This window comes from Trichosurus vulpecula, chromosome 2, assembly GCF_011100635.1.
Source record: "Trichosurus vulpecula isolate mTriVul1 chromosome 2, mTriVul1.pri, whole genome shotgun sequence".
NCBI lineage: Eukaryota > Metazoa > Chordata > Mammalia > Diprotodontia > Phalangeridae > Trichosurus > Trichosurus vulpecula.
In genome coordinates this window covers 329,699,233-329,717,146 of record NC_050574.1, presented here as the reverse complement: position 1 = coordinate 329,717,146, position 17,914 = coordinate 329,699,233, and the positions used below count along the sequence as shown (strand labels likewise).

Sequence of the window (17,914 nt, the reverse complement as noted above, 5' to 3'; positions counted from 1 at the left end):
CCAACTTGTTCAGTCATTCTCCAATTTATGGCTTTAAAAAAAACTTATTCTATTTATAACACTTTAAGAAAATTTGAGTTCCAAAGATCTGAAGACTTTTATGCCCTCATGGTTTAAAGTGTTATAGTTTGCACATAATTTTCATCTCAACAACTGTGTGAGATGTATGCTTCCTATCTATAATATCAGATGGGCAAGATGATCTAAGGTTCCTTCCTGTTCTAAATTTCAAAGCCCTTTGAAACCCAGACCCCCTTACCTTTCTAGTCTTCTCACAACTTACTCTCCACTACATACTCTTCAATCCACCAATGCTGACCTCCTGGCTGTTACATGGACAAGACACTTCATTTCTCAGCTCCTGTGGTTCCCCATGCCTGGAATGTTCCCCCCTCCTCATTTCTACCTCCTGGCTTCAAGTCCCTAAAATCCTACCTTCTACAGAAAGACTTTCCCAACTCCTCTTAGTTCTTTGCCTTGACTCCATTAATTATTTCCTATTTGCAAATATTTATTTGCTTGTTGTCTCACCCATTAGATTGTGATTAAATTTTCTTTTGCCTCTTTTTGTATCCCCAGGGCTTAACACAGTGCCTGGCACATAAGAGGCACTTAAATTCTTATTGACTGAGTGACTAACAGTCCTTTCCTTGAGCCACAGATCCTGCACCACTAACTGCCTACTGGACATTGCAAAGCAGATTTTTCCTGCAATATTTTAAACTCAACACATCCAAAACTGAACTCATCACCTTTCTCCCTAAAACATCTCTTTCAAACTTCCCTGTTTTTATCAAAGGCACCACCATTCTTCCAGTCTCCCAGGATTGTAATATCAGAATTATTCTGGACACTCTTCCTCATTCCACATAGCCAATCAGTTCTCAGATTTTGCCATTTCTACATTTACAACCTCTCTTACATGTGACCCCTTTGCTCCACTTACACAACTATTACCTTAGTTCAAGTACTTATTATCTCTCATCTAAATTATTACCACAACTCATCTAACCACTCCAATCCACCCTACACATAACAACTCCTTTTTCCTAAGGAAAAAATATTTTTGTTAAGCATAGATCTGTCTGTGTCACTCTCCTATTCAATCAACAGCAGGGGCTTTCTATTGTCTCCAGAATAAAATATAAATTTCTTTGTTTAGCTTTTAAACCTCTATTCGACACAGCCCCGATCTATCCTTCCAGTTTCCAAGGAGACTTCTCCTTCCCACATTCTTGTGATTCTAACAAAACTGATCTTCCTACTCTCACTCCCAACACTCTGCCTCCCATTTCTCTCTGTACCTTTAAAAGTGGCTGACTCCTATATCTGGAATGAACATCATCTTTACCTCTGCTTCATGGAGTCTCCTGAAGATGGCTGAAGTGACATCTTCTACGAGAAGCCTTTCTTGATTATCCCAACTGCTGGTATTTTCCATCCCCAAATACCTGGTATCTCATCTCTGCATATACTTGTATTTGTATTTACTTATATTTTTGATGTACATCTATTTGTTGTCTCCCCCATTAGACTATAAGCTCCTTCTAAGAAAGGATTGCTCCATTCTTTGTATTTGTATTTCCAGAACTTTTTACAATGCTTTGTACACAAAAGGTACTTATTAAATACTTGATTAATGAAGAGGCTGCACTAAAGGATTGAAGGTTTCTCTGCAGTCTAAAACTGTATGATTCTACAAACAATGACTGGGACTTCTCAGTGCTCCATCTTCCTTTTTTAATGCCCTTATCTCTAGCCTGATTTGCTACCCACTGCTTCTTTCATCTTCATTTTCTTACCTAATACTCTGGGGACTAGCCTCTTGTGTTTCCATGAGCCTTCACACCTATCCTCATCCACTCTATCACTTGTTTACTCCATGCTTCCTCATTTCTATTCTCTATGCCTGTGGAATCACTGTTATGTGAGGAAAATTTTGCTTTATGTTAAACTCATTTTGCACTTTTTTCTTCCATTTCCTCATCTTGACAAAAGCCTGGTATCCCTTTGAAGACATGATTTCCATGGCTGCTTTCTCTGCTGAGGATTCACTCTTCCCACTGCACTCAATTCAATGCAAGAGAAAGCGTCATTGGCTTTCTCAGTGTTCCCAAGTTCCATGAACAAACAAATGAAAACAGTGCATAGGATGGGAAAGGGTGGAAAACTAAAGCAATGAGTTCATTTGGACTCTGCTGCAATAATCCAGGGAGATGATGAAGGCCTAGGGTAAGAGCAATGGGAACGAAAAGGGTATAGATTTAAAAGATATTACAAAGGAAGAATTATATTATACCTGGTAACATATTAGCAGTAAGTAGAGAGGAAAAGAAAAGGGAAGAGTGGAGGGTAACTTCAACAGATAATATAATGTGGAAGAAATAGCACTGCATCTGAATATCTGCTGGGTCACCCTTCACATGTTCTTTCTTCTATTCTTGCTTCCAGTTTATAGTTATTCAGAACTATAGATAAGTCCAGATTAGTGTGAACAATGAATTTTCTAATATGGTCACATTACTAAACTTCCACTTATATTGCCATTCAGCTGGACTCAGTTACCATTACATAATTATAACTTTGCATAGTTCAAATTCAAATACACATGCCCACTTCAGGGAGTCCATTATTCACCATAATCAAGATCTAGTGGCATTCTATGACAAATTCATTGTATCCAATATCAATCTAGTCTCCCTCACTACTCAGAAATCCTATTTATCTACAGATTCTTTAACATACTTCCTCTAGCTGCTTTTCCAGACTACTTCCTTCTCCATAAAGCTCCCAATTCCCTACCAGGGTGGGGAATCTGCAGCTGCATGGACACTTGTTGCTCTCTAGGTCTTCAAGTGCAGCTCTTTGACCAAATCCAAAATTCACAGAACAAACCCCCTTAATAAAAGGATTTGTTCTGTAAAACTTGGATTCAGTCAAAAGGCCCTAGGACCTAGAAGGCCACATATGGCCTTGAGGCTAGAGGTTCCCCACTCCTGCAAACTCTTACAATTTCTTCTCCCTCTCTCCCTCCCCACCCCCTTACTCCTCTTGATAACCTTACTCCTAATTAAGTGAAATTACAGAGGCTATTTGGCATGAATTCCATCATCTACCTTTGTCCCTATAATTTAGTTTTTCTATTATTACAACTGTCCTTTCATTCTTTCTTCTAATCACAGAGAAAAGGGAATATTTGGCTTTTTTCTCTAATGGTAACTAATCTCTCTATTATTTGTGTCCTAGGGCCTTTTAGGGTCCTTTCCTTTCCTTTAGGGCCTTCCTTGTTCTGATGGCACCCTCTTTTCAGCATCTATGATCTCTCTCTTAGCACTAGCTCCTTACCTTCTGCCTTCTGCATAGTTGTATGACATCTTGGGAGACCACACTTGTGCCCTCTCTGGCTACCTATTTCCCTTATATTTTGCTGCCATACATTTTATATGTACAGCTTAGAACTGCTACCTTGTTTCTCATCATATATTCCCTCCTTAACGTTATGCAGTTTGGATTTTTTGCATCAATTTACTAACTGCTTTCATGAAAGTCTGTAATACCTGACTTCTGGACAAATCTGAAAGTCTTTTCTTCCTCCTCATAACCCTTGAAATCTCTGCTGTGTAAGATAATGATGAGAAGCCAAGGATAATTCCACTGGACCACAATACGAGGAAGAAACAACCTCGGATTTGAGTACTTGTTCTACCTACTTAAGTACTAAAAGAAGGAGCTATCATATATTTCCTGAAATGTTCTCCCTGTCACGTTTTCACTGACACTACCCTACTCCAGGTGTCATATAAGTTCTATCTCCTTCCCTGGACTGTCTTGCTCCTCCCATTCCATTTTTGCTACATCACAACCCTCGGGCCTCTGTTCTTGCTTGAGTCGGCCTCCACAAGCTCATTTCCCCATGACAGGCCTTAGCAACCACCCTGTATGTTTCTAATTTAAAGGGTTGACCAAAGATCTCTAAAGTTCCTTCCAGCTATAAAACTGTGATTCTCTGACTCCCAAATTTATCACACCAGTCTTGATCTCTCAGATTAGTTCTAGATCCATGTCTCCAACTGTTCACTAGACAGTTCTACTGCATTGTCTAAAATGCCACACACAGCATTCAACATATCCGGAACCAAGAGACCATCTTCCCTTTAGAAGGGAAAGGTCCAGACTTGTCTACTTTTCCAATGGTATCAAGAATAATTGTCTTTAACTCATTTTTTCTTTCATTCTTTATATCTAACCCAATTACTAAGACCTAGAAATTCTTCCTTCAAAATTTATTTCATCCCATCCTTTTCATTCGGAAGCAGCTTGGTGGTACAGTGGATAGACTTCTGCGCCTGGAGTCAGGAATTTCTGAGGTGAAAGTCAGCCCTGAAAACTTACTAATTAGCTGTGTGACCTAGGGCCAGTCACTTAATTTCCATCTGCTCCATTTTCTCAGACATAAAATGAGAGAATAATTACTTCCCAGGGCTGTTGTGAGGATTAAACAATATTTGTAAAGTGCTTAGCATAGTGACTGGCATACAACAGATGCTTAATAAATGCTTACTTCCTTTATTTCCACTGCCCCTCTCATTACCTCATGCTTTAATTACTTCATCAGCCTCCTAGACTCCAGACTATTCCTTCTCCAATAAATCCTGTATAATAGTCTCAGACTAATTTTCTCAAATTTAGCATATTGTTACCTCCAGGACAATAGTACTTGACTAAGAACCTAAATAAAGAGTCAGAGAATTCAGGTCCAAACCTCACCTTTGCTATTTTGTGACCTTGGGCACATTACCTCTCTGAACCCTACCTATAACAGTGCTTGATTAATGCAAGATATAAATCCAAATTCCTCTGCCTCAGTCTCAGCCTTCCTAGGCAATCTAGTTTTTCATTTATTCCTAACATAAAGAATTTTTTTTTGTTTCTCCCTGATTGCTTCTTAGGACACACCATGCTTTTCCCTGCCTTCCTTTCCCTGTCTGTGCAGTCTCCTCTTGTAATGCCCAACAATTCCTTGCCACAAAGCTAAATCTTGGCACTCTTTCAAGACTACCCTCAAATCCTTTTTCCTCTATGTTCCCTATTTCCACACCCTTTGGTTTTAAACCTCTCTACAATCCAACAGCACCATGAGCTATACAAGGTAATATTTAGGCTAGACTGCCTTACAATAGTTACATTTACATAATGCTTTAAGGCATACAAAGCACTGGACATGGTCTCATTTGGGCCCCACAACAACCCTACAAGGTGAATACTACAGGTACTACTATCTCCATTTGACTGATATGAAAACTGAAGCTCAGGAAGATTATGTGACTTATTTTAGGGTCACACATCTAGGAGGGAGAGTTGGAATCTTCTACATCCTGAGTACAGCAATCTCTCCACTATGTCACAATACCTCTCCATCAGCAGTTTCAAACTGTTTCATGTGTATATAATTTTTCTCTTGACAATTGAGATTCTTAAGCTTACTCTACATTCCTCATAGACCAGAGAACATGAGCACTAAAGAGTAGGCATCCAAAAAATATTTGCTGATTGACTGACTATACAAAAGAAGAGAATATGGACCATTCTAACCAATATAAGGAAAAATTATTTCAAAGAACTTGTTTTAAATATCACTTTAAAAGGAAAAAGACTAGTTGGTCAATTGTCTTATTCAGCAAAAGACTTAAAATTAGTATAGTCAGGAAGGAAAAAAAGAATGAAATTTTGTGTTGCTGGTTGTAATACTTTCTTATGTTCAAAGTACATAGGAAAAAGAGAGAAAAGTCTCAAGCTCCTTAGAAGATGCAGTATTTTGATTTTTTAAAAAGTTTTTACAGTATAAAAAGGATAAAAAGCAGAAAAGCTATGTGTTTACAAAATATTTAATCTTAGGAAAATGATGTGCTCAATATAGCAAAACAGACTTTTTCCAACACTAATGTAATATAAAAAGTAAGTCAACTTACCTCAGTAAACTGTAATTAAAGAAATACTTTTATGCTTTACAACTTCTTGATACATTTAAGGCTCACACCCTTTATCCATGAAATCCACATGTTCCCATTATCTTACCCTTGTTAGGAGTCCAGATTCTGAAATGGACGGCTCTTCTCTGACTGCCACTGGCTTACTCTGCTCAGGTGCAAAGGTTTGATCACTTCCATTCTTATAGTGGTTTGGCAAAGGTAGTTTTGGTTCCAGCCATTCGATTGTCGTCCCTGAAGAGGTAAGAGATAACTTTCGCTGTAACTTGCTCATAATATGAAAGGTATGGTAGAGTTGGCTTTTGCTTTGTTTGGAACCTGCAGAACTAGAAGCAGTTAAAACTATTCAGAGGTTCTGTAAGAGAGTCACTTTCAAACTCATTAGCATGCGCTCCAGACTGCACAATTATACACAGGAAGCTTGCAATTTGAAATCTGACACTGGATTGACATCCTAACCCTGAGAAAAGAAGCTTGCTTTTCGGTCAAGATTGGGGATGAAAAAGTATTTTGTCACCCTGATAGTCCCTATGTGAACTTCTGACCAAAAGCACATCTTTGAAAGGGGTGTTTTCTAACTATCAGCTTTAAGGATTTAAACCTAGGACCTAGTTCTTTTTGGAATTTTTTACTAAACGAGAATAATTGCCTCGAATCTAAAGGAGGAAAAACCAACTAAAAATGGCATTTAAAAAACATGGACATGCTTATTAATTTACATTCATGCTCAGAGATCTTAGACTAGACACTGCTATTCTCATTACCTAATTAATCAATGAAGCATTATTAGACATTTTCTGTGCGTCTAGAAAAATAAAGCCCCATGACAGATACCATCCTTTTCTTTTTAAAAATTTCTATCCTTTCTTTTCTGCATTTATATTTATTTTCCATAAAATGGTGGTTCTATGTGCTTTTAAGCTGAATAAATAATAGCTGGATTACTGAAAGATAGTAGTCACATTTGGAGACCTGTCATCCTCTCAGTTAATGACTCAAATGTCTTCTGTTACCCTCAACTAGTTTAACAAAGCAGATTCAATGTCTAATCAATAATGGAAAATGTTCCACTTGATTTCAGAGGCAGATCTAGGTTCCAATGAAGCCGGGTCATAGAATGCTATGACAAAACATTAAGGCTGCTGCAGTTGAAACAGTAAAGAGTAAGGGAATCACTCACACTGTAACACTGCCCATGTACTACAGAACAAGTGTAAATTACATAGTGCCCCCTGGAATATTCTGCCAATCAACTTGGTGGCATATATTTAAGTCTCACTTAACCACGGTCCTACCTGGGGAACACGAATGACTCATCCTATTTCAAGAACCATAGTAAGAGAAAAACAAAAGACTCTGACCTTTAATTTTGATAAATAAGTAAAATCAAGAATCCCTTACTTTTATGATTTTTTTAGGGAAGAAAAACCATATACCATTTAACATCATGAATAAAACTGCTGATGAAGAGCTTTGGTAAAGGGTCTGGTATTGTCTGTTCTCTAGAAAGAAATTATTTAGCTTTCATGACACTGTCAAAATTCTTCATGAGACCAGTTACTGGGCCTCAACAAACAACTCAAATTAGTAAATGAAGATCATCTACTACTAGGTATTTATGGTATCCTTGGGGTGTGGGGGGGGGTGGAGGTAGGTGGCAGATCTGTGATTTCACTGATGTCAGGAATCCCTGATGAGAAATTTCAGATGCAGATTAGCATCTGTTGTTCCACTTCTGCTACTGGACATCTGTTGGGTCACTGACAAGTGAAATGACCTGTCACATGTCAAAGGTTAAGACTTGAATCTTAAATGAGTATGTCCCATTAGCCACTTAGCCATGCTGCCTTTCTTTAAGATTAAACAAGGGAAAGGAAAGCAGTAAGCATTTATACATACACACACACACACACACACACACACACACCACCTATTATGTCCTAGAAACTGTGTTAAACACTTTACAGATATTACCTCATTTGAATATGTGAACCTGAATTAAATATACCTCACTTCATTTTCAAATTTTTCATCAAAGAGAATGAACATTTTATCTATTCCACAGTTATATTTTTCTTCACAAGTGGCTTAGGAATAAATTTCTACATATTAACTCTGAAACCATGACGATTACTTTAACGAGAGAAATTCTAGTAGCAACTCATTAAATTCCCATTAACCTGTTTGGCATTTAAAATTCTCATAACCTGGCCTCTCCCTACCTTTCCAAGATCCTTACACTACACCCCTCCACATACTCTACAATGCAGCTACACTGGTCGACTGGCTGTTTCCTCACCCAGAATGCTCCAGCTCCTTGTTGACATGTCTCTGCACTGGCTGTCTTCCAAGGTTAGAGTCCTCACCCTCCTTGCCTCTGACATGTTGATTCCCTGGATTCCTTTGAGACATCTCAAATCCCACCTTCTTCAGTTAGTACCATTCCCTCTTAGACTGCCTTCAATCTACTCTGAATATAACTTGTATGTATGTAGATATTTACATGTTGTTTCCTCAGCCTGTTAGAATGTGAGCTTCCCGAGGCTAGGGACTATCTTTGCCTTTCTTCGAATCCATAGCATTTAGTACAGGACTGGTCATATAGTAAGCTCTTAATAAATTCTTGTTGATTTATAAATCTGTGCTCCAAAACTGACAGTGTTGGAGAATAACGTCCCTTAGAATATAAGCAAATAGAAGGCAGGCCATTTTGTCTCTTGTCTATCATAAGACATTATAGAACACTAAAACTGTTTGGTAAACAACTATCTTTTTTAAGTTTAAGAACATTATTATTTTAACCTTTCCTTTTTATTCTGAATGTAAATGTAATGTTCTGCATTTCCACAGAACACAAAAAGACTATACAAAACCATAAATCTCCATTTCATACTTTTTGCTTTAAAAAAGTATGTAATAAATTCCATATATTACTTTCACAAATATTCTTGTCTGTGCTTTCTTCTGAATTTCCTCCTGTTTTCCTCTGTGCAAAAAAAAATTAGTTTCAGTAGTCTTTCGGAGGGAGAAGGGGAGAGAAGGGAGAATCAGTATTGCTAACTATCCTCTGCTCCCCTGTTACAAACTGAGAATAAGACAAATAAGCATAGTAAAACAAAATAAAACCAATCCGCATAGTGGACATGTCCAGAAATGCATGCCTCTGCATGTACCTTGGGTCGCTTCTCTGTTAGGAGTTTGGTAAATGTTTGATTAAAGGTCCTCTGGAGGCGTAGTTAGTCATTACATTGATCAGTTCTGGTCTTGCAAAGATATTTTTCTTTGCAGTGTTATGGTCCTTCTTGTCCTAGTTCTGCCCTCTTGGCTCTATGAGATTCTCTGAAATCATTTTTCATTTCTTAAGGCACAATAATATTTTACTGAGTTTACATACTGCAGTTTATTCAGCCATTTCCAATGGATGGGTGCTCTCTCTTAGAACTCAGATCTATGCTTCTCTTTTTCAGTCCCCCTTTAGGTTCAGTGCTTGTTTTGTTTGCCATTGTTTCCTCCTCAATCTTTGTCTCCCTCTTACCCTCTGCTTCATCTCCTATTTCTCCTTCTTTCTCTATTGACTTTGATGTATCTCTACACCAAACTTGTGTGTGCATGTGTATGTGTGTGTGACTGTATAAGTGTGTAAGTGCGTGTGTGTGTTGTTCAATTCAGATAAGAAATATGTGAGTCAATGACGAAGGCCCAATTTTTCACTTTTAATTCTTCTTGCTTTTGGTTAGAGAGAAGAATTTTTGGATCTTCGTACAGAATTTAAAAATATGTCAAAGACGGTCATAGCATAAAAAACCTGCAAAATTAAGTATTAAACACAGGGGAACCCAGAACCATGATTTTATTGGTGTGGAAAACTTCTGATGTGGAAAACCCTCTAACCAATTCAGGATGACCAATAATCTCTCTTCAAGGCTTGACTGACAGATTTAACTGACTGGCCCATGGTGACACTGTTAGTAACAGTAGGACTTGAAACCAGCTCTTTCTACCTCCAAGGCTGGCTTTCTATCCATTGGGCCACAGTGATTCTCCCTCTCCCTCTATACGTATATACACAAACACATACACCATATGGAGACTACAGCAAGGGCAGGGAGATGTCTGAGGTATAGTAGAGAAGTCTGTGCAACGACATTATAAATCTATCTTATAACCTTATCTGTCCACAGGCCTTGAAAAGCTAGAAGAGACCCTGGAGACCACCTAATACAAAAAAGAGGTCATGAATGAATAGAATTTCTGTACCAAAGTAAGTGTGTAATTCATGAATAAAAATCGACCCAGGGACTAAATAATGATTTTTATTAGCAAAACTTCCAGAAAAAGAACTGCAATTAGGCCATGAGTTAAAGTATAACTTTAAATACCTTTAATGTAGAGATTTACTTTTAATCCATACCCTACCTGAAGGTAAAGATCCTTTTTGATGTGATGCGTGTTGTAGCTGGAGAATGTGAAAGCAGTCATTTAAACAATTCATAGTTGCCATGGAAGTTGCTTTGAGCATTAAAAGATCTTGATCTAAGGAGGTAAGATGACCAGAAGCAGGAAGGCATTCAATGCGTCTAATTAAATCTCTTTGGTGTCCTTCAGCATGAGACATCATCTACAGAAAACAACATACCCGCTGGTCATTACTTAAGATTTTTTTTTTAAATGGCAAAGAAGAAATAACAACATTACTTTAAAGATCATATTATGTCCTAGAGCTTACAGGGCTACAAGTCATAAATCTCCAGGTTACAAGTTGAGTTTAGCTATGTAAGCTAGTAAGCTAGTTAGTTCCCTTTAAAATTAAAGGTTTGAGGAGAAGTCAAGTTGGAGCACTGAATTCCTGTAATCTCTTTTCTAAAGTGCTCTTTTCACCACAGCATGCAGCTTGATCTCATACATAAAAGCAAATGGCAAACACTGAAATATGTAGACACATATAACCATCAAAGAAGATACAGAAATCAGAAGATCTCTCTAGAGTGACTAGGGTCAGACAGTATTAACCTAGTAGTAGGAGGGTAATCAGGAAGGACACCAGGAGAAGTGAAGCCTCTCCTGTAGGACCTTGCTCATCTGGACTGGAGCCAAGGTATATGGAGAGCCACAGTATGGTCACAGTTCACAGGCCTCAAATGTTACTGGAACAAGTAAACCATGCTGTCCAGAAAAGGACATTATTAATACTCTTTGACTGCTTTCTAAATTGGAAAGGGATGTTCCACATTTTTAAACTCTATGGATAAACGAAGCCCAATTGTATCTATTCCCAGAAAGGGCAGCAAGGAAATAGCTTTCTCAGAATCCTTAAAATGTGGTACTGAGATGGTCTCTGAAGTTGGCAGTTCCTTTCACCATAATTCTGGTGAAGTTCTCCATTTCCTCATCCTTGGCACTGACTTATGAAGATCCGAGAAAGATTTTTTTTAATCTTACAGTGAATGCTAAACAAGAAGAAGGAAACGAGGCTGAGTGTCTTGAAAAATGGGAGTAGAGTCCTACATTATATAAAGTCTGATTTCTGTTGCTACTCCTGGTCTGGCAGAAACAGCTCTGGACCAGGCAGTGGATGACTTTGAGATCTATTGCAGCTGTTTAGTCATTCACTCATGTCCAACTCTTCCCTTTTATCCTCCACAATCTCTCAAAATATGTCTGAGCTCATGCTCATTACTTCCAAGACACCATCTCTCCATCTCTGTCATCCCCTTTTCCTCTTGCCTTCGATCTTTCCCATCAGGGCCTTTTCCAATGAGTCCCATCTTCACATTATGTGGACAAAGGATTTAAGCTTCAGCATCCGACCTTCCAGAAAGTAGTGTGAATTAATGACTGATTTCATCTTCTTGCTGTCCAAAGGATTCTCAAAATTGTTCTCTAGCACCACAAGTGTTGATTCTGTGGCACTCAGCTTTCCTTATAGTTCAATTTTCACAGCCTTATGTTACTAGGTGAGAAATCATAGCTTTGGTTACGCAGATCTTTGTCGGCAAGATGATGTCTCTACTTTTTAGTATGCTGTCCAGATTTGCAGTGGCTTTCCTTTAAAGGAGGAAGTGTCTTTTAATTTCATGGCAGTCATCAGGATCTACATTAATCTTTGAGCCAAAGAATATAAAAACTGACACTGCTTCCTTTTCCTTTCATCCTATTTAACAAGAAGTGATGAGAACATGTTCCCATGATCTTATTTTTTTTTTATTAATGTTAAGGTTCAAACTACTTTTTATACTCTCCTCTTTCACCCTTATCAAGTGGCTTCTTAATTCTTCCTCACTTTCTACCGCCAGAGTGGTATTTTCTGCATATCTGAGATTGTCAGTGTTTCTCCTGACAACCTTAGTTTTGGCTTATGATTCATCCAGCCTGGCATGATGTACTCTGTATATAAGTTAAATAAATAGGGTGAGACTATAGAGCTTTTCATCCTCTTTTCTCAATCTTAGCCAATTAGTTGTACCACATTTGGGTCTAACAATTGCTTCTTAATCCAAATACAGGTTCCTCAGGAGACAAGATGATGTGCTTTAATATCATATGACAAGTCACAAAATTTCTCTGTTGCTTAAGTTTTCCGTTAAGTCCTTTGATCAGAATTCTTAAGTCTTTCAAAGCTGTTTTTCTTTATAATTTTGTTGTCTTTTCTCCATGTCTCTTCATTTTGAATCAGTTCATACTACCTAGGACTCTCTGTAATCATCTTTTTCATAACTTCTTTTGGTACAATAATATTCTCCTGCATATATCATGAAGGCAGAATTCATGATTCCAAAGAAAATCATATATATGCTTGAATGGTTCAGAACCGCAGCATACAAGGAATTCTCTAAGTAGAAGGCAGAAGAATTAAAGCATTTATTCAAGCTCCAAAGCAGCAGACCCACGAACCAGTGTCCCCAATGCGATATCCTGGCCAAAAGCTTCCAGGCCCAATTAGTCCGCCTCACAAGAGTAAACCAGGAGGTTACAGAAAAACATGATGACATTAAACCAAATCATATCCGTGCTTCCCCCCTCCGGTAAGAAGATCACCCACTGGCCTCAAGCCCTTGCTCAGCACTCTCCGGTCCACACTCTGGTCAGCCCTGCTACCAGCAGCGCCTGCTGCTTCAGCTCCTTGTGCTTTGGCTGTTGCTGCTGCTTTTCCTGCGTTCTCCAAGCTGTGTTCTCTCTTTTTACAGTTTCTGACGTCATTCAGTGTTGTCTGAGCTATTGGCTCTGGTCTTAGCACCTCCCCTTAGGACCCTGGGAGCTTCACAATCAGCTTAGCACCTAGTAATTAGGGGTTTGGGGCAAACTCAGGAGCAAAGATCTAATCAGACCTTCCTCAGTGGGCCCCACCTGGGGCCCCACCTTAAGCCTATTCAAATGGGTGGGGAAAGAGCTTCTCAGATACTGATTGCCTTAACAATATACCATAATTTGTTTTTAAAACTGATTAACCTCCTTAGATTTCACTTCTTTGCTTTTTTTTTTCCATTTAATTTCCTCTTCAGGTTAAATTAGTTGGTTTTGCTTGCCAGCATTTCTTCACTATACTGTGTGTTTGACCCTCCTTTATCCAATTCGGATAAACATAAGGTTCATCTGATGAACTACTCCCTGCCTTCCTCCACCACCTCATTCTTCCTCCTTCCTATACTAGTGTGTTCTTTTAACTTTCTTGTGTTTGTATTTCGAAATAGCTTCTCAGTTCTGGTCCTTTCATCAAAAATGCTGGAAAGTTCTTGAAAATCCTTCATCACATTGAATGTTTATTTTTTTTCCCCTGAAGGATTACACTCAACCCTCAAAGGCATGTTCTTCTTGGTTGTAAACCTCTTTCATTTGCCTTCTGGGATATGGCCTTCCAAGGTCTCCTCTTGTTTCTAGTAGAAACTGCCAGGTCTTATGTGAACCTGACTTTTGTGATACCTGAACTTCTTTCTGGCTGCTTGTGCTAACGTTCATGTGGAGGCTTTGGACTTGGCTATGACATTCCTGGGACTTTTCCTTTTGGAGTTCCTTTCAGGAGATGATTGGACGGTTGTCTCCATTTTGTCCTATGGTTCTAAATACAGCATCTAGACTTTTTTTTTTAAAATCATGTTTTTCAAGGAACCCAACAATTATTAGGTGATCTCTTCTTGACCTGTTTTTCAACATTTAGATATTGTAAGACATGCAGCTATCTTACTTTGTTTTTAGTTTTTCCAGTCTTTTGGTTTTGTTCTAATGTGTCTTGCTGTCTCATGCAGTCACTGGTTTCTATTTTGGTCTATTCTAGCTTTCAGGGAGTCAAATACTATCAGTTTCTCTTCTAAGCTACACTTTTTGTAGTGACAAAAATTAGAAACAAGGTGAGTGGCCATGGATTGAAGAATAGCTAAGTAAATTGTCATAAATGAATGTAATGAAATGTTGTTATGCCTTAAGTCAACATGAGAAGGCACTGTTAACAATACTGTTAAGTAAGTTGGACTAGAACAACACAAAAAGCAGCCATAATAATGCAAATGAAAACAAGACCAAAAAGCAGCCAAATGCTGTTTAATAATTATGACCAATCTTAGTCCCTATGAGCAGATGGTGAAACACATCCCTTTCTCCTCTTAGTAGGAGGCAGGGAATTACAGCTGAGGAATGTTGCATATGCCGTAAAATGAGGTGATTGTACTGATTGATTTTGTTTAACTATTTTTCTTTTAGGGTACATTGGGAAATGGCTATGGTATTAAGAAAGCAACAATAAGGAAAGATTTTGGACAAGGTTAAAAACTTCTGGATTTGCAGGAAGAACTTGGTTCAAATCGCCCCCATAACACTGACCCAGCTGTGCAGTCCCCAAGCAAGTCACTGTAATTTCTATGTGCCTCTGAGTGTAGGTGGAAGAAACTGCCCAACCCAGGGCTGGGAAAAATGACAGATTCTCCTTGTAATTAAGGACAAAGGATGGAAGAGTGATGAGGTATTTACCTAGATTGCTATATATGTCAAAGTTTTCATGGTTGATCTTTTTTTCCTCCACTCAAGTAATAGGGTGAGTTTTTTTTTAATAAATGCCTAATTTAATTACCTCAAATAATTCAGTAAATAACCAGTTATTAAGCTTTTTGTTTTTGTCAGCTAATAAGATCATAGACTTAGAAGTGGAAGGGACCTGGGAAGCCCCAGAGTTCAACTCCCTTGTTTTACAGATGAAGGAATTGTGGCACAGAGAGGTTAAGTAACTTGCTGAAGATTACACACTGAGTAAGGTTTTGAGGAAGAATTTAAACTTGGGTCTTCCTGACTCCAAGTCCGGCACTATGTCTACTGTTCGAGGTTTTTTTCCCTTCAATTTTCTTTCTTTTTTTTTTTTAAATATTATTTAATTCTGAACTTAAGAAATAAAACAAGCATTTCCATAACAGCAGAATAGAAAAAAGAAAAGATGGGGGCAGCTAGGTGGCGCAGTGAGAAGATCACCAGCCCTGGAGTCAGGAAGACCTGAGTTCAAATGTGACCTCAGACACTTGACACACTTACTAGCTGTGTGACCTCGGGCAAGTCACTTAACCCCAATTGCCCTGCCTTCCCCTCTCTCAAAAAAAAAAAAAAAGAAAAAGAAAAAAAATGATTGTACATGAAACTGCAAATCTGTTTTATACAATTTACTATTCTTTTTAAATATATAAAGTTATCACATAACTTTTCTTTTTTTCTCCTCCCTCCCTCCTGCAGGCCTAGGGATGGCTACCACTAGACACAAATACACAAATATGTGCATACGTATATGTACACACATATGTAAGTCCATTCTAACATACTTTTATCAGTTCTTTCTTTGGATGCAGAGACCAGTTTCCTTCGTATGTGCTTTGTAGTTAATATGAGTATTTATAATAGTAAAAATGACTTAGTCACTTAATGATGTTCTTAAAACAATATTGCCATTACTGTAAACAATGGTCTCTTGGTTCTGCTCATTTCGCTCTTCATTATTTCATGCAAATCTATCCATGTTTTTCTAAGATCACTGAGCTCATCATCTTACAGCATATTAGTATTCCATCACGATTATATTACACAACTCGTTTAGCCATTCCCCAATCAATGGCTATTCCTGAAATTTCCAGTTCTTTGACACCACAAAGAGAGCTGCTAAAAATATTTTAGAACATAAAGGTTCTTTTCCTTTTTCCCTAATCATTTTTGGAAACAGAACAGGTAGTGGTATTGCTGGGTCAAAGTGTATAGACAAGTTTAACAACTCTTTGATCATAATTCCAGATTGTTCTCCAAAATGGTTGGATCAGTTCACAGCTCCACGAATTAGTGTCCCAATTTTTTCACATCCCCTTCAACATTTGCTCCTTTCCTCTTCAATTGTTTTGGCCAATCCAATAAATGCAAAATGGTATCTCAAGGTTATTTTAATTTGCCTTTCTCTAAACAATAATGATTTAGAGCATTTTTTCACACGACTAAAATGTTTTGATTTCTTCATCGGAAAACTGCCTGTTCATATTCTTTGACCATTCATCAATTGGGGAACGACTCATATTCGTATATATTTGACAAAATTCTTAGTATATTTAGAACTTGAGGCCTTTATCTAAGAATCTGTCTATAAAATGTTTTCCCAATTTTCTGCTTTCCTTCTGATCTTGGCTACATTTGTTATATAAAACCTTTTTAATTTAAGGTAATCAAAATTAGTCATTTTATACCTCACACTGATCTCTATCTCATTCATATAGTTCCTGAGTTTCTTTTGGTAGCTGTACTCCCAGATATTTTATACTCTCTAGAGTTATTTTAAATGGGGCATCTCTTATTACCTGTCTTTGCAGGGTTTTATTAGTGATATATAGGAATGTGGATGACTTATGTGTATTTACTTTATACCCTGCTACTCTGCTAAAATTATTAACTGTTTCAACTAACTTTTTAGTTATCTTTGGAATTTTCCAAGTATATCCTGATATCGTCTGCAAAAAGAGACAGTTTTATTACTTCACTCCCTATTCTGATTCCTTCCATTTCTTTTTCTTCCCTTATTGCTCTTGATAGGATTTTCAATACTAAATAATATTGGTGACATAATATTCCCCTGATTTTCAGCTACCAATTTCAGTTCCATATAGAGCAACTTAAACAGTTACTCTCATATGTAAGTATATCTCACTGAAACTATTCTTCATTTTATTCCTTTTTCTTTGATTTTTTTTTTATTCTTTAGAAAGACAATTCTTTTCAATATTGGCATTCTTTTAATCTCCCTTTTTTCACCCAATGTTTTTTCAGCAAATGGAATATAATTTCTTTTTTTTTGGTGTTAGAGTCAACATGCCTCTACTGCTACTAGTCATATACTTCCCTTTTTAAAGCATATTTATAAAAACTTTTAAAACATTTTAAAATTTGGAGTTGCATTTTCTTCAGAAACTGTTTCTACCAATCTAAAGCAATGCTACTGTATTCTGTTCCTTAGTGATGAGTGTTCCTCAAACTCAAAGATTCTTAAATGTGTCTTTACCAATAGTGATGCAGACAGATTCATTAGTGGTTTTGTTTTGAAGTTTTACTCATGCCCAGTATATCACAAGAATATTCCAGTACATTCACACACCACAATTTATCTAGCACTTCCCCAAATGATGGATACCCACTTTGTTTCCTGTTTTTCTGCTACTACAAAAGTGTTTCTACAAATATTTAGGTACATGTAAAACAGGTTCAATATAGTGATTTTTTAAATGTATTTTGCTATGGTAGTACCCTAAGTGGTATAAGATATGAACAAAATTAATGTTTTATTAAAGATTAAGATGAAAATCATATGGTTTTTAATTATTTATTACTGACACATCTAAAGAGTGCAAATAGCAAATGTTCAAGAAATTAATTATTATGGAATAAGTATTTAGAAGCAAAATGCACCTAGGTACAATTTTGTGTAT

The 17,914-nt window shown here is 37.4% G+C and overlaps 1 protein-coding gene across 2 annotated transcripts in view; it reads right to left on the bottom strand.

Annotated features, from left to right (window-relative positions):
- The window catches only part of OSBPL11 (oxysterol binding protein like 11), a 103,799-nt gene that overhangs the window by 33,604 nt on the left and 52,281 nt on the right, over positions 1-17,914 (bottom strand). For both annotated transcript variants that reach the window (XM_036746178.1, XM_036746179.1), the window contains exons 6-7: positions 10,404-10,605; positions 6,076-6,221 (exon numbers count right to left, since the gene is read on the bottom strand). In XM_036746178.1, coding sequence (XP_036602073.1) covers positions 6,076-6,221; positions 10,404-10,605 — 348 coding nt within the window. The remainder of the gene's footprint in view (positions 1-6,075; positions 6,222-10,403; positions 10,606-17,914) is intronic.